The 24890-nt window shown below is 45.5% G+C and overlaps 1 protein-coding gene across 1 annotated transcript in view; it reads left to right on the forward strand.

Moving 5' to 3' along the window:
• Positions 1 to 23156, forward strand: part of pacrg (PARK2 co-regulated) — a 217666-nt gene extending 194510 nt beyond the window's left edge. The window contains exon 5 of the mRNA XM_079527895.1: positions 22254 to 23156. Coding sequence (XP_079384021.1) covers positions 22254 to 22414 — 161 coding nt within the window. The 3' untranslated portion in view covers positions 22415 to 23156. The remainder of the gene's footprint in view (positions 1 to 22253) is intronic.
• Positions 23157 to 24890: the final 1734 nt, after the last annotated feature.

Below are 24890 nucleotides of genomic sequence, written 5' to 3' on the forward strand. Positions count from 1 at the left end.
GACTAGATTACGCTCTCCTCTTGGCTTACATGAAATGACTAGATGACGATCTCCTCTTGGCTTAGATGAAATGACTAGATGACGCTCTCCTCTTGGCTTAGATGAAATGACTAGATGAGGCTCTCCTCTTGGCTTAGATGAAATGACTAGATGAGGCTCTCCTCTTGGCTTACATGAAATGACTAGATTACACTCTCCTCTTGGCTTAGATGAAATGACTAGATGACGCTCTCTTCTTGGCTTAGATGAAATGACTAGATGACGCTCTCCTCTTGGCTTAGATGAAATGACTAGATGAGGCTCTCCTCTTGGCTTAGATGAAATGACTATATGACGCTCTCCTCTTGGCTTACATGAAATGACTAGATGACGCTCTCCTCTTGGCTTAGATGAAATGACTAGATGACGCTCTCCTCTTGGCTTAGATGAAATGACTAGATGAGGCTCTCCTCTTGGCTTAGATGAAATGACTAGATGAGGCTCTCCTCTTGGCTTACATGAAATGACTAGATGACGCTCTCCTCTTGGCTTAGATGAAATGACTAGATGACGCTCTCCTCTTGGCTTAGATGAAATGACTAGAATCTAGTCATTTCATCTAAGCCAAGAGGAGAGCGTCATCTAGTCACTAGATGACACTCTCCTCTTGGCTTAGATGAAATAACTAGATGATGCTCTCCTCTTGGCTTAGATGAAATTACTAGATGACTAGATGAGGCTCTCCTCTTGGCTTAGATGAAATGTCTAGATGACTAGATGAGGCTCTCTTCTTGGCTTAGATGAAATGACTAGATGACGCTCTCCTCTTGGCTTAGATGAAATGACTAGATGACTAGATGAGGCTCTCCTCTTGGCTTAGATGAAATGACTAGATGACGCTCTCCTCTTGGCTTACATGAAATGACTAGATGACGATCTCCTCTTGGCTTAGATTAAATGACTAGATGACGCTCTCCTCTTGGCTTAGATGAAATGACTAGATGAGGCTCTCCTCTTGGCTTAGATGAAATGACTAGATGAGGCTCTCCTCTTGGCTTACATGAAATGACTAGATGACGCTCTCCTCTTGGCTTAGATGAAATTACTAGATGACGCTCTCTTCTTGGCTTAGATGAAATGACTAGATGACGCTCTCCTCTTGGCTTAGATGAAATGACTAGATGACTAGATGAGGCTCTCCTCTTGGCTTAGATGAAATGACTAGATGACGCTCTCCTCTTGGCTTACATGAAATGACTAGATGACGATCTCCTCTTGGCTTAGATGAAATGACTAGATGACGCTCTCCTCTTGGCTTAGATGAAATGACTAGATGAGGCTCTCCTCTTGGCTTAGATGAAATGACTAGATGAGGCTCTCCTCTTGGCTTACATGAAATGACTAGATGACGCTCTCCTCTTGGCTTAGATGAAATGACTAGATGACGCTCTCCTTGGCTTAGATGAAATGACTAGATGACGCTCTCCTCTTGGTTTAGATGAAATGACGAGATGACGCTCTCCTCTTGGCTTAGATGAAATGACTAGATGACGCTCTCCTCTTGGCTTAGATGAAATGACTAGAATCTAGTCATTTCATCTAAGCCAAGAGGAGAGCGTCATCTAGTCACTAGATGACACTCTCCTCTTGGCTTACATGAAATGACTAGATGACGCTCTCCTCTTGGTTTAGATGAAATGACTAGATGACGCTCTCCTCTTGGTTTAGATGAAATGACTAGATGACGCTCTCCTCTTGGCTTAGATGAAATGACTAGATGACGCTCTCCTCTTGGCTTAGATGAAATGACTAGATGAGGCTCTCATCTTGGCTTACATGAAATGACTAGATGACGATCTCCTCTTGGCTTAGATGAAATGACTAGATGACTAGATGAGGCTCTCTTCTTGGCTTAGATGAAATGACTAGATGACGCTCTCCTCTTGGCTTAGATGAAATGACTAGATGACTAGATGAGGCTCTCTTCTTGGCTTAGATGAAATGACTAGATGACGCTCTCCTCTTGGCTTAGATGAAATTACTAGATGACTAGATGAGGCTCTCCTCTTGGCTTAGATGAAATGACTAGATGACTAGATGAGGCTCTCTTCTTGGCTTAGATGAAATGACTAGATGACTAGATGAGGCTCTCCTCTTGGCTTAGATGAAATGACTAGATGACTAGATGAGGCTCTTCTTGGCTTAGATGAAATGACTAGATGACGCTCTCCTCTTGGCTTTTATGAAATGACTAGATGACTAGATGAGGCTCTCCTCTTGGCTTAGATGAAATGACTAGATGACGATCTCCTCTTGGCTTAGATGAAATGACTAGATGACGCTCTCCTCTTGGCTTAGATGAAATGACTAGATGAGGCTCTCCTCTTGGCTTAGATGAAATGACTAGATGAGGCTCTCCTCTTGGCTTACATGAAATGACTAGATGACGCTCTCCTCTTGGCTTAGATGAAATGACTAGATGACGCTCTCCTTGGCTTAGATGAAATGACTAGATGACGCTCTCCTCTTGGTTTAGATGAAATGACGAGATGACGCTCTCCTCTTGGCTTAGATGAAATGACTAGATGACGCTCTCCTCTTGGCTTAGATGAAATGACTAGAATCTAGTCATTTCATCTAAGCCAAGAGGAGAGCGTCATCTAGTCACTAGATGACACACTCCTCTTGGCTTAGATGAAATAACTAGATGAGGCTCTCCTCTTTGCTTACATGAAATGACTAGATGATGCTCTCCTCTTGGCTTAGATGAAATTACTAGATGACTAGATGAGGCTCTCCTCTTGGCTTAGATGAAATGACTAGATGAGGCTCTCTTCTTGGCTTAGATGAAATGACTAGATGACGCTCTCCTCTTGGCTTAGATGAAATGACTAGATGAGGCTCTCCTCTTGGCTTAGATGAAATGACTAGATGAGGCTCTCCTCTTGGCTTAGATGAAATGACTAGATGAGGCTCTCCTCTTGGCTTACATGAAATGACTAGATGACGCTCTCCTCTTGGCTTGGATGAAATGACTAGATGAGGCTCTCCTCTTGGCTTAGATGAAATGACTAGATGAGGCTCTCCTCTTGGCTTACATGAAATGACTAGATGACGCTCTCCTCTTGGCTTAGATGAAATGACTAGATGACGATATCCTCTTGGCTTAGATGAAATGACTAGATGACGATATCCTCTTGGCTTAGATGAAATGACTAGATGACGCTCTCCTCTTGGCTTAGATGAAATGACTAGAATCTAGTCATTTCATCTAAGCCAAGAGGAGAGTGTCATCTAGTCACTAGATGACACTCTCCTCTTGGCTTACATGAAATGACTAGATGACGCTCTCCTCTTGGTTTAGATGAAATGACTAGATGACGCTCTCCCCTTGGTTTAGATGAAATGACTAGATGACGCTCTCCTTGGCTTAGATGAAATGACTAGATGACGCTCTCCTCTTGGCTTAGATGAAATGACTAGATGACGCTCTCCTCTTGGCTTAGATGAAATGACTAGATGAGGCTCTCCTCTTGGCTTAGATGAAATGACTAGATGACGCTCTCCTCTTGGCTTAGATGAAATGACTAGATGACGCTCTCCTCTTGGCTTAGATGAAATGACTAGATGACGCTCTCCTCTTGGTTTAGATGAAATGACTAGATGACGCTCTCCCCTTGGTTTAGATGAAATGACTAGATGACGCTCTCCTTGGCTTAGATGAAATGACTAGATGACGCTCTCCTCTTGGCTTAGATGAAATGACTAGATGACGCTCTCCTCTTGGCTTAGATGAAATGACTAGATGAGGCTCTCCTCTTGGCTTAGATGAAATGGCTAGATGACGCTCTCCTCTTGGCTTAGATGAAATGACTAGATGACGCTCTCCTCTTGGCTTAGATGAAATGACTAGATGACGCTCTCCTCTTGGCTTAGATGAAATGACTAGATGACACTCTCCTCTTGGCTTAGATGAAATGACTAGATGACGCTCTCCTCTTGGCTTAGATGAGGCGACGATGCTAAAATCCCACAATTTGTTAACCCTCCTACCAGCTCATATGACACATGACTCTGAGACTCTGAACTCTGTGACCTTGTGTGTGTGTGTATGTGTGTGTGTGTGTGTGTGTGGTGTGCGTGTGCGTGTGCGCTTGTGTGCATGTGCATGTGTGCATGTGTGAGAGCCTGTAAGGACCTACAGCTTTGCATTTCAAAGTGCAGGGGCTTGTTTGTCTCATGCCTTGGCGTGTGTGCAGCACGCCACAGTGGCCTTTAGTGCATGTCCCCGGTGAAGATGGATTTTGTGCCAAGGCAGCAGCCCCACTGCTAACCTTGAGGTAAGCTGGCGTAATGAGATCGCCTCTGACGGCATTGACTCACACCTGACAGCAATGACACTCTCCTCGCAGCCAGCGAGAGGGAGAGAGACTCACACAAAGACAGATCGGGAAATGCAGAAGAAGAGGAATGGTGCACTTTATATGGTCAGTTGTATTGTAACGCAGATGAAAACAGGTAGAACTAGAATATGCCCACAATTCCTGCTAGAACATGACACGGTAATGCTGTACCGTGGCAGCGTTTCACTCAGGAGGTTCCTGGCTCCAGCATTATTAATCCGGCAGCTGGGGTTGTGGGGTGGGAAATATGGAATATAGTTTTTTTTTATTGGCCTAAAATATTGTCTATATAGTATATACATTCATGAATCCACTTGCTGACTGGCTGTCGGTATTGAGCAATTTGTTGTAAAAAAGTAAAAAAAATAAAAAAAAAAGCATAATTTCATTATGCTTTAAGTAGCATGTCAAACTAGGGGGTTTTCTTGATTCTGAATCCATTCCAAGCATTAGTTTTGCACAATAAACACTCCTTGGGCTAAAAACGGCCGTCCAGTCTAGTTGAGTCTGCTGTGGTCTGGTCCAGTAGGCTGGCTGACTGGAGTGTTATGTATGGACTACTGTCTGCCATAGCTGCAGTTAAGACCTCCTTCGTCTGCACTTTCTTGCCCAAATGAAAACCTCTGCTACAGCAGGCCATGGTCCGGGCCTAGGGGATCATTTGTCACCAGCTGTACTACCAGCGAGCGTTCACGCACGTGCACGCACGCACACACACATAATTCCCTGCTGAAGACTGCTGATTCTCTAGTTCTTTCTCTGATCGTTGCTGTCTCTTCCTCCCTTCGGCCCTCATGTGTCATGTTTTCACTACATTACATCCGTGTGCACGCTGACAAATGTGGCATGCAATTTGAAAATAATTAGAGAGTATCTGCTCTTGGAATCTGGCGATTTGATGTACCTATACAGTATACTTTACGAGTCCACCTTCCACACACCAATCACGGGGACCACTGGAATTTTGGCGAGGGATTGGTGCCAACCTGAGGAGAGCAATGGACTGACCTCATGTTTCCTTCAATGCATGAGGAGTCCCAAGTCGCTTGCACCTGACAGGGGGGAATTTCCACGGTTGGACGTAGCGCGTGGAAGGAATTCCAACCAGTTCCTTTCCCCTCCATCAGGCACCCCGGCCAGGCTGAGGCAGTTTAGAGACTAGGATTTCTGCATGTTTTTTGTGAGGGTACCTACCCTAGGGCACATGGGGAGAACATGCAAACCCTTTTGCCAACCCCACCTATAGGGTATACACGGAGGAGAGAACACGCCGCCAGCACCCACAGCTTCCCCAGCGGGAATCGAACCCAGGGCCATCCAGCTGTGAGGCAACAGCGCTACCGACTGCAACACCGTGACACCACGACTAGAGGGTTTAAGTTATGGCCTATGTTCTTTTGTACGACACAAGAAGCGGAAATAGCCAATACAACGTCATGAATAAAGTAAAATACAGTATTTAATTTAGTCTGATCTGAAGCAAGGATAAAACATTTCCCAACTTGCAATGAAAATTAATGACCAGAGGGGATATCAAAAGCAGAGGCATCCCTCAGAAATTGATGCCCCACGTGCATTTAATAGTATTTAATATGAGATGGGACCAGGATAACCATTATATGGATGATGGTAATTGAAACAATAATGGACATGCGGTAACAGCTTGGAAAATAGCACTGATCCATCATCTGCGATGAGCCTGCCCGCCGTTCATTAATAACATGGTTAAATGGTGCAAAAATGATATTGCTCTTGGTCATATAGCTGCCCGAAATAGGCTTAGTGCCGCGTTGGCTAATTGAAAAAGAGATGAACAGGGGGCATCCGTTCTGTGAGCTGTGGAAGACGGATAGATAGACCCTCCCCCTGTCCGTCAGTGCAGGGGTTTGGATCACGCACCCCGTGGCCTGTGGGGAGTTCCCAGGAAATAATCGGCCGGAGACATGGCACGGAGCACGATCTTGGCGGAAGTGCGGGATTGGAATTCAATTTCTGTGTACCAGTGTGTGGAGGTGGTCTACTGGGCCACTGGGATGTGGATCAATAGGAATCAAACGGCTTGAGCCCCGCCCCCGCGCAGCTCAGCACAGGAAAGTCCTCCGTGTTAATTTAACTGAGAGTGTACAGTACAAATGCATGATACAACCAGCAGTACTGTACTTAAGTACAATTTTTTAGGTATTTGTATTTTCCAATACTTTTACTTCTACTCCACTACAGTAGCCTACATCTCAGATCCAAATATTGTACTTTTACTCCACTACATTTATTTGAAAACTTGAATTACTTTGTAGATTTTGATTATTATTACAAAACATATATTGACCAATTAGACCCGAAACCCTGATGACCTTGGGATACATCACTGAGGATAAGTCCCAGGTGCATCCATGTATGTATGTATTTTGTTTTAGTTATTCTATTTATAGTGACTCATAGGAATAGACTACGTGACAACCAGGAATAGTCTGGTGACCACCGGAGAGACGGGTGGCAGCCGGAAAGTAGACGGCACCCGGGAGCAGTATGGGTTGGCGCCTCAGCGGAGGAAGAAGCCCAACAAACCCACGGTGAGGCCTTTAGGAGGGCCATTCAAGCCTCAAGCGGAGCCTGCGGCACCACCAAGGGCAAGGTGGAGCCTGCGGAACTGTTGCGGCTCGAGAATCCATTCCTGAATAAAGTGCCTGGTGCTGGGAGTCTGGTGCAACGCACAGGGCCTGACCTGGTGAGAGCAGGAGTGGACCTGGTGAGACGTAGGAGGGGCCCGGACAGGAGTCAACCCACAGAGCCTAGTCCTTCCACGCTCCAGAATGGTACCTCCCAGTCCCGGCAGAGTAGTTCAGGAGGAACGGATTGTGTGGCCCTGGTTTTTCCCTAATGGGACTGATCGAGGGTGGGACGTAAGTCGGGACTTGATCACCCCGGCTGGGTCACCTGAGTGAGGGGTATGATGTTGGGAGACCCGAAACCCCGATAATAATAATAATAATAAACTTTATTTGTATAGCACCTTTCATACATAAATGCAACTCAAAGTGCTTCACAGGGCAGTACATAAAAATAGCAATAAAACACAGGCAAGCAGTTAGACCAGGGGTGCCCAAAAGGTAGATCGCGATCTACCAGTAGATCACAAAGGCTGTGCAGGTAGATCACATGACATGCCCCTAAAGAGTATTTCATTTAAATATATTGAAGAAAAAAAACGATAAAAAACAAAACAAAAAAACATTTCTCCCCCTCTATTTCCCATTCCAAGTGCATTTGTCTTATACTGTACAGAATGTAACGCAAACTCTACTATTCCGAAGCCCCCTCAGGTACATATTTAAACTATTTTCAGCAATGGTATAATAATTGATTTGGTGGGTAGATCTTGCCGAGCTGGTCATTTTGAAAGTAGCTCTCAAGTCAAAAAGTGTGGGCACCCCTGAGTTAGACGGATAAAACAATGGTAAAGAGCAAACAACAAAAAAAAGCATAAAAACATAGATGGACGAGATACATCACTGAGCATACGTCCCAGGTGCATCCATGTATGTATGTATTTTGTTTTAACCACTTCAGCTCTATACATTTAGGCCATTTGAAAATAGCCGATCTACAAGCTCACAATGCGTCACATTGTAGATCTTCTATTTTCAAAAGATTTGTATGCATTTGAAAACTTGTGAAACGGGATACATTCTGCATAATGAGTACCTTCTACTTTTGGTACTTTAAGTACATTTTGATACTGATACCAATACTTTTGTACTTTTACTCAAGTACATTTTGAATTGCAACATGCAAGTACAAGTACTTTTCCCACTAGTGTGCTGTTTGCGGAGGCCTGGGCTCGGTCAAGGTTGAAGCGGCGCTGTGGAACAGCTAAACCTACGTAGGCTAAACTGCTGGCCTGGACGACCACATGGAAAATGAGATCAGTGACCTACAGTAACGCCAGTGTGCATGAGAGCTCATAGCACGGCTGCTGGGAGAGGGACTGGGCTGTAAGAAACTACTGCCGGACCACAAGCCTTTCACCGGACTTGTAACTTGAGTTCGAGTGTGAAAGAGAGTGAGAGAGCATAGCATGAGGTGTGTGTGTGTGTGTGTGTGCGTGCGTGTGCGTGTGTGTGCGTGTGTGTGTGTGTGTGTGTGTGTGTGTGTGTGTGTGTGTGTGTGTGTGTGTGTGTGTGTGTGTGTGTGTGTGTGTGTGTGTGTGTGTGTGTGTGTGTGTGTGTGTGTGTGTGTGTGTGTGTGTGTGTGCGTGCGTGCAGTTTGGCTGCAGCCCTCTCATGTGGCTGGCTGTGTTGAGCTGCAGCGAATGCTGCTATTGATTTGACACAATAGCACCAAAGTACGAAAGGGTCCGCCAGCTCTGTGCGTGCGTGCGTGCGTGCGTGCGTGTGTCAGAGAGAGAGACAGCTGCTTTTTCAGTCAGCCTGACTTATCCATTAGGGATGAAGAGGGTTGAGGTCTTTGGAGAGACTGTTGTAGGAGGAATGTCATCCACACACACACACACACACACACACACACACCTCATGCTATGCTCTCTCACTTTCTTTCACACTCGAACTCCCTCTGTTTCTCATTTTCACATGCATTGACACAGGCACATTCATTCTCTTTCATGCGCACGCACGCATGCTAACACGCACACACGCACGCACGCACACACACACACACACACACACACACACACACACACACACACACACACACACACACACACACACACACACACACACACACACACACACACACACACACACACACACACACACACACACCAGGTGTCCCCCCGTTGCTGCCAAAGTGTGAGTGTCAGAGTCCTGGCCTCTTCATAAGAGGCCTACTTGGCACCCAGCTGTGAGGCCTTTTTAATTAGAGCCCTGCTGTTAAAGCGCGGCCGAGCTCGCCTCACACCACCTCCTCACTCCTACACACACTCTGGCATACGCACTGTCTCTGTCAATCATCCTATCTGTCCGTCTCCTGATGCATTCTGACTGCAGTATCTGACTGCAGATGTTGGCTAGCGGCTGCTATGCCATGCCACAGACTCCAAGCACCTGTCCTTGTAAATGAAGGCATGTGGTATGAAATTGGGCAGGCTAGTAAATTAGCCAAAGCAGCGTGCGATAGCCTTAGACCAGTGCTTCTCAACGACGGATCCAAACGGGTCTATCTATCTATCTATCTATCTATCTATCTATCTATCTATCTATCTATCTATCTATCTATCTATCTATCTATCTATCTATCTATCTATCTATCTATCTATCTATCTATCTATCTATCTATCTATCTATCTATCTATCTATCTATCTATCTATCTATCTATCTATATCTATCTATCTATCTATCTATCAAATTCAACACGCGTTCCACACCCTCAGGGAGTGCAGTGCCCAGTGTTGAGTCGGTCGAACCCATGTTTGTCCAAAACCGCCACAAAAGGCCTCTGCCCGGGCTCTGGACAGGGCCCCTGCCCAGTGTCCATATATGGAGCTGGCCTGTTCTGACATCACAACACTCCATATTTGGGCGTGCCTGACACAGAACTCCATATAGGAATAAAGGGACACAGAGAGATAGATACAGAAATCTCCATATATGGGCATAAAATGGACAGAGACCAATGGGAACAGGTACTCTGACATGGGTACCATGGGTACCCATAGCCAGGTGGAGCATGGATCTCCAACTTCCATCGTTACCGACTCAGTGCTCTACAGCCGTGCAGACATTTTGAAAATAGCCGATCTACAAGCTCACAACGCCTCGTATTGCGAGGCGTTTTCACAATATTTATGGGTGGAACCGAATCATACAAAATGTACTGCCTCAACACCTACAATTCAAAGTGCTTATCAGGTGGTCCCCAGTTCAAATAGGATTACTTTGGGGGGTCACTGCCATAAAAGGTTGAGAACCACTGCCACCACTAGACCACAATGACCACAGAATCCACTTTGGGTTATGGCAAAACTTCTGTTGTAAATTGTATTTGTACATTTATTGAATGTGCACAAATCTGAAAATTGGCAATCTTTTTAATGAGTCGCTGACACAGCCAGATGTCAAGATACAGAAGGGAAAGTATTCACCTGAAACATTTCCTGCTGTGAGGGCTGAAGGTAACCTGACTCAGCCAGATGGGGCAGCAGAGAGTCTGGCGGAGTCAGGTTAGGCTGAAGGTGCTTAGCCACTGATTCGCACACAAATTACTTTTTTGTGGCCAAAAAGAAAATCAGTTTGGCAGGTTTTCTTGTTGCGTAGCTTGTCTGAACCACTGTAGGTACTTGCCAATGCTGCATTTGTTCATGAAAAACTAATTGTAATGAGTTGTGAATGGCCATTCATGTGAAAGTTGTAGAGTGAAACAAGGCGGCGAAAGATTACACATGCATATACTGTACACACACGCACGCACGCACGCACGCACGCGCACACACACACACACACACACACACACACACACACACACACACACACACACACACACACACACACAAGCCTGATTTATACCTATTTATTATTATTTCTGGGTCCAATTCCATCCCCCACCGACGATTACCACGCTTTGAATGAATGAATTTGATTTGTTTTATACAATGAACAAGCAAACGAGTAAATATAAAATAAACATGAAATGCAAATGTTCTTCATTGAACCATTTTTAAGCCCTACTATACAACAGGTCATTTCGAGGAAGAAATCTGTTTGGCTGAAATAGCCATCTAGCCATGCTTAAACGAGCATGATGGAATGCCTAATCAAAACATAAACATCAGCTGTGCTGAATCTCACTGCTCTCCCAAACAGCAAAGTTCTTCGGGATCGGACCCGCGACACACTGTCATGCTGGATTACCAGCCAAGGTGCCTGGACCGCTAAAATAAACTAAGCCAGGCCAAAAAAAATGTTTTTTTTATTGAATATATTAGTTATAATGAAATTGAGTTGACGTGGGTTTTTTTAGGGTAAGTGTGTTACAATCGCAGTATTACACTCAAGCGTGTGCTTTACTGTCATTAATGGCACTTCTGCGCTGCCTACGGAACAGGCCTATCGGATCGTTCCTGCAGGCGTGCCATAAGCCATTAATGACACTAAAGCACACCCTCTTGTGTAATATTGCTTAAAGATGGAGTGCTGTGATTTTTGTAATTCTTCTGTTTTGTATGTGTCCATGGAGTTAACATTGCTCTAATGGACCCCCAGGTGTGGTTAGAATATTGAAATAGCCTATGTCTTCCCTGTGTATTTTTGGTTTCTTCCTGAAAGCTGAAAGCCTTTGAGTCAAAAGGCCCAATCGAAATACACCACGTTAGTTACATCACAATATCAAGCCCTGCTCCTTTACCATACAACAACAGGCTTCAATTCAATATCATCCCCTCGCCTAACCCCTGCTCCTTTACCATACACAGGCCCATATCATCCCCTCGCCTAACCCCTGCTCCTTTACCATACACAGGCCCATATCATCCCCTCGCCTAACCCCTGCTCCTTTACCATACACAGGCCCATATCATCCCCTCGCCTAACCCCTGCTCCTTTACCATACACAGGCCCATATCATCCCCTCGCCTAACCCCTGCTCCTTTACCATACACAGGCCCATATCATCCCCTCGCCTAACCCCTGCTCCTTTACCATACACAGGCCCATATCATCCCCTCGCCTAACCCCTGCTCCTTTACCATACACAGGCCCATATCATCCCCTCGCCTAACCCCTGCTCCTTTACCATACACAGGCCCATATCATCCCCTCGCCTAACCCCTGCTCCTTTACCATACAACAACAGGCTTCAATTCAGGTGGATCACCACCCACCTGAAAACCAGACATAAACTTACTTTTAACACTTTCTGTACACTATTTTGAAAACAAGTCTTTCTCCTAGTATAATCATAGTACCTGATGATCATGTTTTAGGGGGGGATTACGGCATTCCATCTTTAATTAAAAAACGTATGGTGGGCCTTTCTGTGTGGAGTTTGCATGTTCTCCCCGTGTCCCCTAGGGTAGGTACCCTCACAAAAACAGTAATCCTGATCTCTAAACTACCTCCCTCTGAAAAAAAAATGGAAAAAAAAAAAAAAAAAACCTATGCACACAGCCCTTTCCCAGAGCCCCCGTCATGTAGCATTATACGTGAAACTGAAGCCTGACCGGAGCAGTGGTGGAAAGTAACCAAGTACATTTACTCTATAGATACTGTACTTAAGTACGCTTTTGAAGTATTTGTACTTTACTTGAGTATTTCCAATTTCCAATACTTTTAATTCTATACTCCACTATCTCAGAGGCAAATATTGTACTTTTACTACATTTATTTGAAAACTTGAGTTACTAGTTTCATTGATTATTATTATTACAAAACATACATTAAATACCTCAGCACTATATACATTTTGGCCGATCTACAAGCTTACAATGCGTTGTGATGCGACGCATTGTGAGCTTGTAGATCTGCTATTTTCAAAATATTTGAAATGGTACATTCTGCATATTGAGTACTTTCTATTTTTGGTACTTTAAGTACATTTTGATTTCCAGACTTTTACTAACAGAGTGTAATTCTACATTGCCGTATTGATACTTTTAGCTGCTCCTCACTGGGACAATTGTGCACGCGCACACACACACACACACGCACGCACGCACACACACACACACACACACACACACACACACACACACACACACACACACACACACACACACACACACACACACACACACACACACACACACACACACACACAGTGGAGGAGCAGACAATGTGCACCAGATGTGAAGCATGGTGAGGTCAGCTCCCTCATGCCTCTCCCAGCCATGGCGGCGTCACGCAGCATCTGCCCCGGCACGCCACAGTCAGCCATGCACACACACACACACACACACACACACACACACACACACACACACACACACACACACACACACACACACACACACACACACACACACACAAACACACACACACAGTGTTGATTTTAACCGACAGGATATTTTGATTTAGTTTCAGTCATATTTTGTTTTTGTTTTAGTTTTTTTGGCTTCTGAAAAGTTTTAGTTTTAGAGTCTAAAACTAAAAAATCTCATGATATTTAGTCAAATAAAACTATAGTTTTATTTGACTAAAAACTATAGTTTTATTTGACTAAATATCATGAGATTATTCTCGACTAAATCTACCGTTGATTCTGTCAACTAAATGTCGGTGGGCCTTGATGCCATCATAATGGTTGATTTTACACTTGGAAATACCCGATCTACAAGCTTAATTTCAGATCCCAACAGGAGCCCAACCAAACATAAAATCACTTTTAGTTCTCTTCTCCCTCCCTAAAAATGGAGTCTAGTTTTTATTTGTTGACAAAATTGTCATTATATTTTGTTTCATAGTTTTAGTCATCATAGCTTAGTTTTGGACGGGCGCTATAGCCCAAGCTTTGAGGGTCTGTGTAAACACAAACATTGAAGGCAAAAGTGAGTGAGGATGCAAATTGTGATTGGCCGGCGTGATTGGGTGGGAGATAATAATAATAATAAAACTGTATTTGTATAGCACCTTTCATGACATGAAATGCAGCTCAAAGTGCTTTACAGAGCAATGGAGAAAAAAAAGAAAAGAAAAGCAAGGCATAAAACATTAAAATAATAGCAGTAGGGCCTAATGCAATACAGTGAGGACATGAATAACAAGGAATTTAAAAGATCAATTAAAAGCAATAGTGTAGAAGTAGGTCTTGAGTTGTGCTTTAAAAATGTCTACAGAGGCTGCCTGTCTACAGATGTGCCATTGGTTGAGAATGAGATGATGTACAGTATGATGATGATGTATGATGATAAGAGAGCCCCTCACTTCATTTGTAGGTTTTATTTAAGTTTCGTTAGTGAAAAAATGTAGTCGACAAACATTTGTCTTCATAGTTTTAGTCAACGAAATCAACACTGACACGCATGCAGCCACGCATGCAGCCACGCACGCACACACGCACGCACACACGCACGCACGCACCCACGCATGCACGCACGCACGCACGCACGCACGCACACACTCATGCACACACACACACACTCATGCACATGCACATGCACATGCATAGCCAAGCACAATGCTGTTAGCTCAGCAGCAGCCTTTTCTAACGTGAACGTAAAATATCCTCTGAAGCTAACCAAAATCACATAACCAGCATTCCTTCATTTCCCTTGTCATGCCTGCATGGTTTTTATAAAGAACAATGACATGACCAGACCCTATATGAAGTCTGGGGTCCAGCCCTGTTGGAAGCTGTGATCAAAGAGCTATTGTTCGTTGTAAGCTTCTTTCATACGCACGCAGTATACGAGTAAGTTGATTAGAAACAATAGCAGCCGACTGAGCCCAGTGATATGCGTCAGATCAACTGTGGAATGTTGAGCCAAATTTCTCAAAGCCACCATGGAGCGTGTCACCCTGTACTACACACACTCTCTCTCTCTCTCTCTCTCTCTCTCTCACGCACGCACGCACGCACGCACGCACGCACGCACGCACGCACGCACGCACGCACGCACGCACACACACACACACACAGGGCTGGCCAAATTTTGGCCAGGTGTCTTCAGACAAGACTAATTGGATCTAGGGCCAAAGGTTCAGATGAAACCATAATGAGCCATTGTAAACAATGATTTGACCCAATTTGCTTTGCTGTGGTGCCTGGCTGCATGCTGTGGTGCCTGGCTGCATGCTGTGGTGCCTGGCTGCATGCTGTGGTGCCTGGCTGCATGCTGTGGTGCCTGGCTGCATGGACCCCAATTTATTGGTTTGATCTGAAACGTAGGTCCCAAAACCTCACAGGCTTATCTATCCATATATACTGTAAATGGACCATCTCCGTTTTTTTGTTCCTTCCCCTCTCTTAAGCCTATACTTCGTTGTATGATCAACAGTGAAAATAGCCAATCTACAAGCTTCTACGTGAGCTTAGATCTTGCAAAAGATATTGAAAGTTTGGGAAATTTTGGAGATTTGCCTAAAATGATTGTGTGTGTGTGTGTGTGTGTGTGTGTGTGTGTGTGTGTGTGTGTGTGTGTGTGTGTGTGTGTGTGTGTGTGTGTGTGTGTGTGTGTGTGTGTGTGTGTGTGTGTGTGTGTGTGTGTGTGTGTGTGTGTGTGTGTGTTCGCACGTACAACCACACACACACACACACGCATATACACACAGCAAAGTAGTGGAGGGGAACCTGTAAGCGCTGTGCCTGCGTTTGGGACTGCTTGTCACCAGTTTGACATGGGAAGACAGGTTGTTTAGGAAGCGGGGGAGGAAAGAGGGATGGAGGAGGAGAAGAATAAGGCTGCATGGCTGCAGCTGTTGTTCTGTGTATTCTGTCTTGGTCTGGTGCGGCGTAGCCGTGGCTGAGAGCCGAGAGCCCCTGGGATGCACAGCCCCTGGCGCCTCGACAGGTGGGGAGGGAGGGAGAGAGAGAGAGAGAATAGCAAAACACAAAGCTCAGCTGCTCGCCCAGAGCGGCCTCGCTCTGCCGCACACACTCGCCCTGCTCTCTCCCACTGGCCTTTCATTTTGTCTGTTTGTTTTGTTTTGTTTTAATGTCTCTCCCTCCTTGTCTTTCTAACAGGCTGCTGCCGCTGTCCCTCTCAACCTCTTCACCATGAGCTAAGAACCCTAGCAATCCCCGGGATTTATCTTACAAAGTCAAGAAACAAGGCACTTTGTCTTGTGCTGCCGTCCTTTTTGCTGCCTCGCGGTCTCCTGTTTAGCAGAATGTGGCTGTGCTGCTGGTTGTCCCCTGGCTGTGGCAGCTGCCGGGCTCCGTATCGACCCTGTCACTCCCTCAAAGGAATAGGAAGCCAGCTCCTGCTCGGGCCCCTTCCCTCCAATTCACTGGGCTGCGTTTTTATTCCAATTGTTTTTAAAGATTTTTCTCTCAACCCAGGGTTGCGGATATTGCCAAAACCAAGAAAGGCAGACAAAGAGGGAATTGAGAAGGAAAAAAAAGTTATTTTGCTAAAGGACATTTGCAGAGGCAGCTTTTAACAGACCCCCCCTCCCTCTCTCTATATCCCTCCTTCCCTCCATACCTGCCCTCCCTCCATAAACACACGCCTTTCTCCTGTTTAAATATTGAGAATCACTTCAAAATTCCTGCCCCCGTTGCGGCTCCAAACAGCAGAGCTGCAATGTTGCCATGCATGGCTGCAGCCTCCCTCCTCAGTTCCCTATAGCAGGCACCAGAAACAAGAGCCAGCTTCGTGCTTCCCAGTCTGTGCCTCGATCCTCTCTCCCCATGTTCTCTGTTAGGCAGAGCCGTGCCCTCTGGGCTGAATTTAGCTGCTGACTTCCACTCTTAACAAGGGGTCTCTCTCTCTCTCTCTCTCGCTCGCGCGCGCGCTCACTCGCTCGCTCGCTCGCTCTCACAAACACACACGCACACACATAAGCACATGCACTATACAAGTGCTGCAGAAACTGAGAAGCAGAGAGAGCGGCCACTCCATCCCTTGTTGTTCTCCTCTTTGGCAATTCAGCTTAGCTCAGTCAGTCTGTCCAATCGCTGTGACCCGAACACACGCTTCACAGTATTCTGTGGTTGCCATTCCACCCTGATAGGCCCCTAGCCTTTTCACTTTCATAAGGGCCTCGCTCCTTTAGTCTTTTATTGCTCAGATGCCTGAGTTTTAGCCGCCATGAAGAAATGTGGTTGTGTGCCCCTGTGTTGTGGGCAGCTTTCAGGAATAGGATAATGGCCTTAGCACAGTTATAGAACGTTTCTTAAATGCTGCATTTGTTATGAGTGGTTGCTGTTGTTGTTGTTGTTGTTGTTGTCTGTTTAAAGTATATATGGTAGCAAAATGGTGGACTTAACTAGTGGTACATTCTTTCTGAGTGGCCCTAGCTTTATACTTATCTAAATGCTTTTCTGAGATACCATGAGATGCCATGCCATGCCATGCCTGCCACGCACGCGCACGCACGCACGCACGCACGCACGCACGCACGCACGCACGCACGCACGCACGCACGCACGCACGCACGCACGCACGCACGCACGCACGCACGCACGCACGCACGCACGCACGCACGCACGCACGCACGCACGCACGCACGCACGCACGCACGCACACACACACACACACACACACACACACACACACACACACACACACACACACACACACACACACACACACACACACACACACACACACACACACACACACACACACACACACACACACACACACACACACACACACACACACACACACACACACACACACACACACACACACACACACAGCAGTGGCAGTGGCAGCGGTGGCGGATTGAGGAGCGGTCTTGATACCGGAAGGTCGCCAGTTCGAATCAGCGGTCCGACACGTTAAAATTACCACCGCTGAAGTGCCCTTGAACAAGGCATTGAACCACTACGATGAAATGTGTTCTATGAGCAGGGCCTGGCTGGAAACAAGTTATTGAGCTTAGCCCAGATACCCTGGGTAAATATAGTAATCATTTAATTTAATTTCATTTCATTTCATTACACACACACACACACACACACACACACAGACACAGACACAGACACAGACACAGACACAGACACAGACACACACACACACACACACACATACACAGCGAAGTACATCTCCACACGAAACCACAATAAGTCTCGGTGGGCCGTCTCCAGTGTCACAATGACAGTGATGAGCCCCATCTCCTTATCGCCCTGCTGGTTCTCCTTATCGCCCTGCTGGTTTGCAGGCACTGATTTTGCTGCACAGAGAGCGAGCTCCAGCCTCTCCATCCAGCCTGTTATGTGTCGCATCATCCCACGAGGCTTTTTATGTGCACTTTGCTCAACTTGAAGCCTACTGAGACTGAGAATATGCAGAGATATGAGCACCAGCGAAAGGCACATGCACACATGCACAAGGAGTCAAGGACACACACACACACACACACACACACACACACACACACACACACACACACACACACACACACACACACACACACACACACACACACACACACACACACACACACACACACCAGGGCTGACTTCTGCTATCTGCGTGCTGGTTGTGGTGGGCTGGTCTGGGCCAAATTTGCGCGAAAATGACCGGGCCGAGTTTTTGTCCCAGTCCAGCCCTTCTTCTGTCGTATGTCCTTAGACCTTCAGCTCCGTTGCAGCAAGCCAGTCCAGTGTTTCGTTGTCTAGGTCAATTAACCCACGATCACCATTAGGTGGCCGGTATATGGGGCAGCTGGTCAGCACGTGTTCCACAGTCTGTAATGGGTCCCCGCATTCTGTGAGACCCCATTTCTGCATGTCTGCACCAAAACGTCCGACACCTGTCCTCAGGCGGTTGAGGGTTGTCCACTCCTTGCGGGGGAGGTGCTGCCCAGGAACACATGTGGGATCCTCGATGTAGTGGTGAAGCCTGGATGGTCCAGCCCTGACACACACACACACACGCACACGCACACGCACACGCACGCAAACATGCTTGTGCACACACAGCCCTTTTTCCACAATCCACCCTAATTTGCACATATACAGTATACAGTAGGAGAAGGTCTTCAAAGTTTGAAGTATTTTATTTTTTCAGGCAATGAAAAAGGTTTGGACCGGACATATAACACACTGTGAAAGACAACATTCTGGGTGGCAAACTCCCCGAGTAGACATGATTTATCAGCGTTAAACTGTCACATTTCAGAGCAGTGCTCCTTCAGCAGAGGAATGCTGGATTTGTAGGCTACTTAGTGTCACACACCAAAAGTAGCACAACTACAAGCTCATAACGTGTCGCAGCATTAATACTGCATGTAATTTTGCATACTGTGCTATTTGGTGGTAAGAAGAATAACTATGAGTTGCCTAGGCTGATTTCTATTTTTGAGGGGCACTAGCCCCTCCTATGTCCACTTTTGAGGGTTTGTGCAAACACAACATTGACAATGAATGGCCAGCTTTGAGTGTTTGTGTAAACATAAACATTGAAGATGAAGGTGAGGACGCAAATTGTGATTGGCCGGAATGATATGATGTATGATGATAAGAGCGCCCCTCACTTCACACGGGTGCGATTTTTATTTCACATATAGTGATATCTGTTGGTATGAAGAATATTATTTAACTAAAATGATGTGTTGTCCATGCTGACTTCCATGTCATATTTAGTTTTGGATTAGTATTGTCCACATTACACCTGTCTTGCGCTAGTCTGAATCTTCTCGCCTGATGACTACAAAACAATACTACAACATGACGTAACGATATCATCCGCTCCAGACCGGTTCACACGGCAATTTTGTAACACAGACCAGGCTTTCCTCCGATGCCTGGTGACACGAGGTTAGTCTTGCGCAGAAACTTAAGTTTTGGGAATGTATTGACATTTTTGGATATGTTTTAAAGGTTTTCACCTACAATCACATACCCTAAACAGTATGTAGCATAGTATAGTCGGTGCCCATTCAGTCCTCTGCAGATCTGCATAATTTTGTTTCAGAAATACAAACACCACAGAAAATGAAGCAATCAGAGCTGAGGCTCATGCTGGTTCTCTCCCCCGCTGTTCTCTTCTCATATAGAGAGCAGGAAAAATGAGTCCATGGCAATGAGCAGTGAGGCGGACTGGGAACTTATAGACGTGTTACCGCCTAACAGCATGCTTTATGGGACTGGCTCCCTTTGTGTTTTAATGAGGCGACTGTGGAGGGCTGCTAGGAAGAGAGAGAAGGATGGAGATTGAAGAAGAAAGGAGAGATTGTGAAAGGTAGAGAGAAAAGAGTAGAGTGAAAGAGTGAAAGCAGCGGGCCAGAGGAGGCTTTGTGTCCCCTCTCTCCAGGTCTAATTAGGAGTGAAAGTGGGCTGAGGGGTCTCCCTTGAAGTGTTGCTGCTAACTTTAACATCACAGGTAGACTTCTGTTATAGGCTGCACATTTGCACCACATACCTCTCCTCTGCTCTGCTCTCCTCTCCTCAGTGATATGAGTTTTGATCGTGTTCCACCCATAAAACAAATGTCTTGAGTCCAATGACCAGTGTTTTACTTTGCTTCAATTTATAGCTTCACCCTCATGAAATAAACCCTTGACTTCCCCCCAGCACAATTCCGTTGAACAGCATTTTGTGGTGTGTGTGTGTGTGTGTGTGTGTGTGTGTGTGTGTGTGTGTGTGTGTGTGTGTGTGTGTGTGTGTGTGTGTGTGTGTGTGTGTGTGTGTGTGTGTGTGTGTGTGTGTGTGTGTGTGTGTGTGTGTGTGTGTGTGTGTGTGTGTGTGTGTGTGTGTGTGTGTGTGTGCGTGCGTGCGTGCGTGCGTGCGTGACATCTCTATGTGGGTACTGGGTATGTGTGTGCGTGTGTGCGTGACATCTCTATGTGGGTACTGGGTATGTGTGTGCGTGTGTGCGTGTACATCTTGGCAGTGTGTGCATGCTAAGCATTCAGACCACATTCTGTTCTATATTTACCTCCCTCTGAAAAGTGTTCTGAGCCTTTAGAGCCATAGCGGGAGATTGGCAGTTGCTGTGTGCTGATAAAGTTGTGATCTGTGTGTGTGTGTGTGTGTGTGTGTGTGTGTGGGGGGGGGGGGGGGTACTTGAGGAATGTTTTCTCAATAACAAGTTCCTTTGCGGACGAGCTATGTGGTTGTGTGCTGTTCATTTCCATTTGCCATTCCACCTATTTTTGTGAACAGGCACATGTATTCACACATGCACACACACACACACACGCACACACGCCAGTGGCGGCTCCAGGCACAAATCAGCAGAGGGGCATACATTTTTCCAAATTTGTAAAACAATAAAAAACAAATAAGATATTGGTAGGGTAGGGTACTACTGGCCAATCTGGACTGGAGGGGCACGCACGCACGCACGCACGCACGCACGCACGCACGCACGCACGCACGCACGCACGCACACACACACACACACACACACACACACACATTCATTGCCATTCATCCCATCGCTGGGGGGAACAGCTGTGCAGAGTGCAACATCTTGCAATGGGTCTGGTCCACAAGATTTGATACACCACCAAGATATCCATGTACCCATGTTCCTTAATGTCAACGAAGTCCACGCCCACAATACCAGAGGGAGTTCAACTAACCATGTGCAACCCAGATTCGGCATAAACAAGGGACTAATTTCATTTAGCTCCTCCAAAATGTGGAGCGCCCTACCAACAGTCATTAAGACATGCAAATGCCCTTTGAAGTCAAAGGGCACCTATGGACGGCTGCAATTCGAAACTGGCCCCCGTAAAATCTGAATCCACCACCCACCCCCTTTCCCCTCACTGTATATGTTTTTTTTTCCTTTTTACCTCCTTTATGATGATTTCCTGTTTTTGGCTATATAGAAGTGTCTCTAAATGTTCTGATGAATTGAAAATGGTGGACCCTATTGTAAACAAGCCTCATTAAACTTTACCTTGAGCAGTTAAATGCTACACTGTAAATCCCCCAGTGTTCATTCAACTCTGAGTGTACAATGTAACCAAATGAACACAGGTCCATTTGGTTACATTTGTAGAGTATCATATAGTTAACCTTGTTTTAGTGCCATTTGGTCACAACTGGCCAAGATGAACAAATTAGATTTGGTGTCGCTGTCGGGTTTGGAAATCAGTTGGAAACATGAATGTATATTTTACGGCTGCATAGAGTGGTCACATATGTTGCTGATCGCTGATCATGTTGCACTGATTAGGATTCCCCACACATTTGGTGTAATGCAAAATAGAATATGTATTATGAACAGTTGCAAATTATGTGCTTTATTTGCCTCTCTCTCTCTCTCTCTCTCTCTCTCTCTCTCTCTCTCTCTCTCCCAGTCAACTCTGGAGACGGCATTGACTACAGTCAGCAGAAAAGAGAGAACATCGGCGACCTCATCCAGGAGACTCTGGAGGTATTGGAGCGCTATGGGGGAGAGGACGCTTTCATCAACATCAAATACATGGTGCCCACCTACGAGTCCTGCCTGCTCAACTGAGGGTGCCCATGTGCTGCGTTCACACGGGCGGATACAAAGATACAGTCTACCATTCTTTGTCAATGGAAGCCAGCGACATGAAGATACAAAGATACAGTCTACGTTTGTAGCTGCTACAAAAGCTACAACAGCTACAAAAAAGTTGGGCTAGTTTCAACTTCAGCTACAAAAATACACAGCTATATATATGCTGTATGTGTCTTTGAATCTTTTGCATCTGCCAGGGTGAACGCAATAGACTCAACCCTGGACCCTCTCTGATAGCTCTTTCACCTGCACCCTCCATGCCCACTTAACCTTTACATCACTATCCTGCCCCTTCAGACCAACCCTTCTGCTCTGATATTTGCTAGCCTATCCAGCTGATCCCCTCCGTTACCCCCTCCTGTGCGACCTTTATGGCACCTATTAAATTCATAACAGGTTATTAATTATTTTGCGTCTGGCTGTGTTCTGAGGAACGCCACTGTGTATATAACGAGTATGCTCCCTTTAATGTACTGTAAATGCAGGTTTCCCGGAACAAGCTCTTTACTTATTAAAGTATGCATGTTGCTGTTCACGTAACCCATTTCCGTTTTCTTTTTAGAAATGCAAATGTCACTCACTGACTGACTGACTGACTGACTGACTGACTGACTGACTGACTGACTGACTGACTGACTGACTGACTGACATGGACTGACACTGATATGGAAATTACACCATTCGCAGAGGGATGTAGTTTACGCTAATAACTCACGCCAGCCACCATTGTGTGATCATTGAAAACAATGAAGACAGCAGGTAACCACCCACTGTGTTTAAGTATCTATACCGCAATATCCCCACCTACGTCGTCTCACCCTTGTGTACCAGTGCTGCACTTCTCCACGCGAGAGCATCGGTGACCTTGTACATTATTAGTCACCTATAAGAGACAAAGTGTAAAAAGTAATTTATTGCCTTCTCTATAAGCACCGACATGACTCACATTTATTCGTTTCCTGATGCATCTTTGACCGTCACTGACCATTTGTATAGCTGGTGCAGAGGAGTCAGCCTGAAAATGGACGATGCCAGTGCTCAAGAATTGTACTTGGTTACTCTCCACCACAGACCATGAACCGACTTCCCAAAGTTCACCTTAAAAATATGAACGATATTAGGGAAAGTAACCCATCTGTCCTAACAGCCTTAATACCAGTAAGACGGCGAGTGCTGGTGCTTTGGCATGGGGGGTCAGATCAACAGATGGAATGAATTCTGTACTGGCCATATATGGAGCGTGTCTTGAGTCTACAGGGTTTGATGAGGTCAGATCAACATATGGAATGTGAGAACAGGTCAGCTCCATATATGGAGAAGTGTGGCAGCGGGGGCAATGTCTTGAGTGTACAAGGTGTGAGGGACTGACAGACGGAACGACGGACGGACTGACAGGTTTTGCAGGTTTAAATAGTAATCTGCGACCTATAGTCGCAAAAACATATGACATGGTGGTGAGAAACGTAACAACAGTATTTAGCACTGTCTCAACACTAGGAAGGAAATAAAACAGAAATTGCAACTGGGATTGTAAATAAGAAACAGAAAGAAACTCACTGGATGAGTTGAGATATTTGAACCACACATCCAGGATATTGGCAATCATGATAGACTGACTTTCCATGCTGACTGCAAGGGAACAAAGGAACAGAACTTAAATGTCACACACCTGCATATCCCAGATAATTACCACAGTAGGCTACTGGAGGGCAATTTACTTTAATGCAGTAAGTGTAACTTGCAATTACTCAGCAAGAGCAAGAATGCTTGTTCCTGTTTAATGTTGATGTGGAGGGGTGGACGCTCAACTGAGTCCTGTGAAGTTTTAGCAGGGATCTTAAAAAGCCATTTGCGTATCTATAATACATCAAATCGTGACATTGAGCTGACCCAATGGCTGAAAATCTTTGCTATGATTTTAGTCATCAAAGGCAACACAGATCTTAACTTGCTTTGGAAAGATGTCTGTCTCTGAGTGCACAACGGGTCCAAATGCTGCAACAGCTGCTCCATGTGGTGCAAATGATTGGTCCACATCTGGCTCCCGATGAGTAAAATCTACAAACTTTCTGAAATTGCAAAGTGTCTTTTTATGTATAGTTTACTAATACATTTACTAAATACTAATTGAATTACAGTGTTGATCTTTAATAAAGTATTCTCTGGCAGTGTGTGGGTCTGTCCACTTTCTTCCTGTCTATACTGTCTTGTTGCCTTACTTGCCTACTGTATATGCAATTATGCACCTGCGGAAGTCTTCTCTTCACAGTGCTGTAATTAAACCACTTCAAATAAAATGTCATAAAAAGATTATAAACGTGCAATCAACTGTTCATGAAACATAATAAATGCAATATATAACTAGAAAACGTTCCCCTCGGGGCACGTCTCCACCAGGGTAGGTCAGGTTGTGGCCTCCTGGTGGCGCTATAATAAGCCAATGTGAAAA

Source organism: Electrona antarctica (genome assembly GCF_951216825.1).
Source record: "Electrona antarctica genome assembly, chromosome: 18".
NCBI lineage: Eukaryota > Metazoa > Chordata > Actinopteri > Myctophiformes > Myctophidae > Electrona > Electrona antarctica.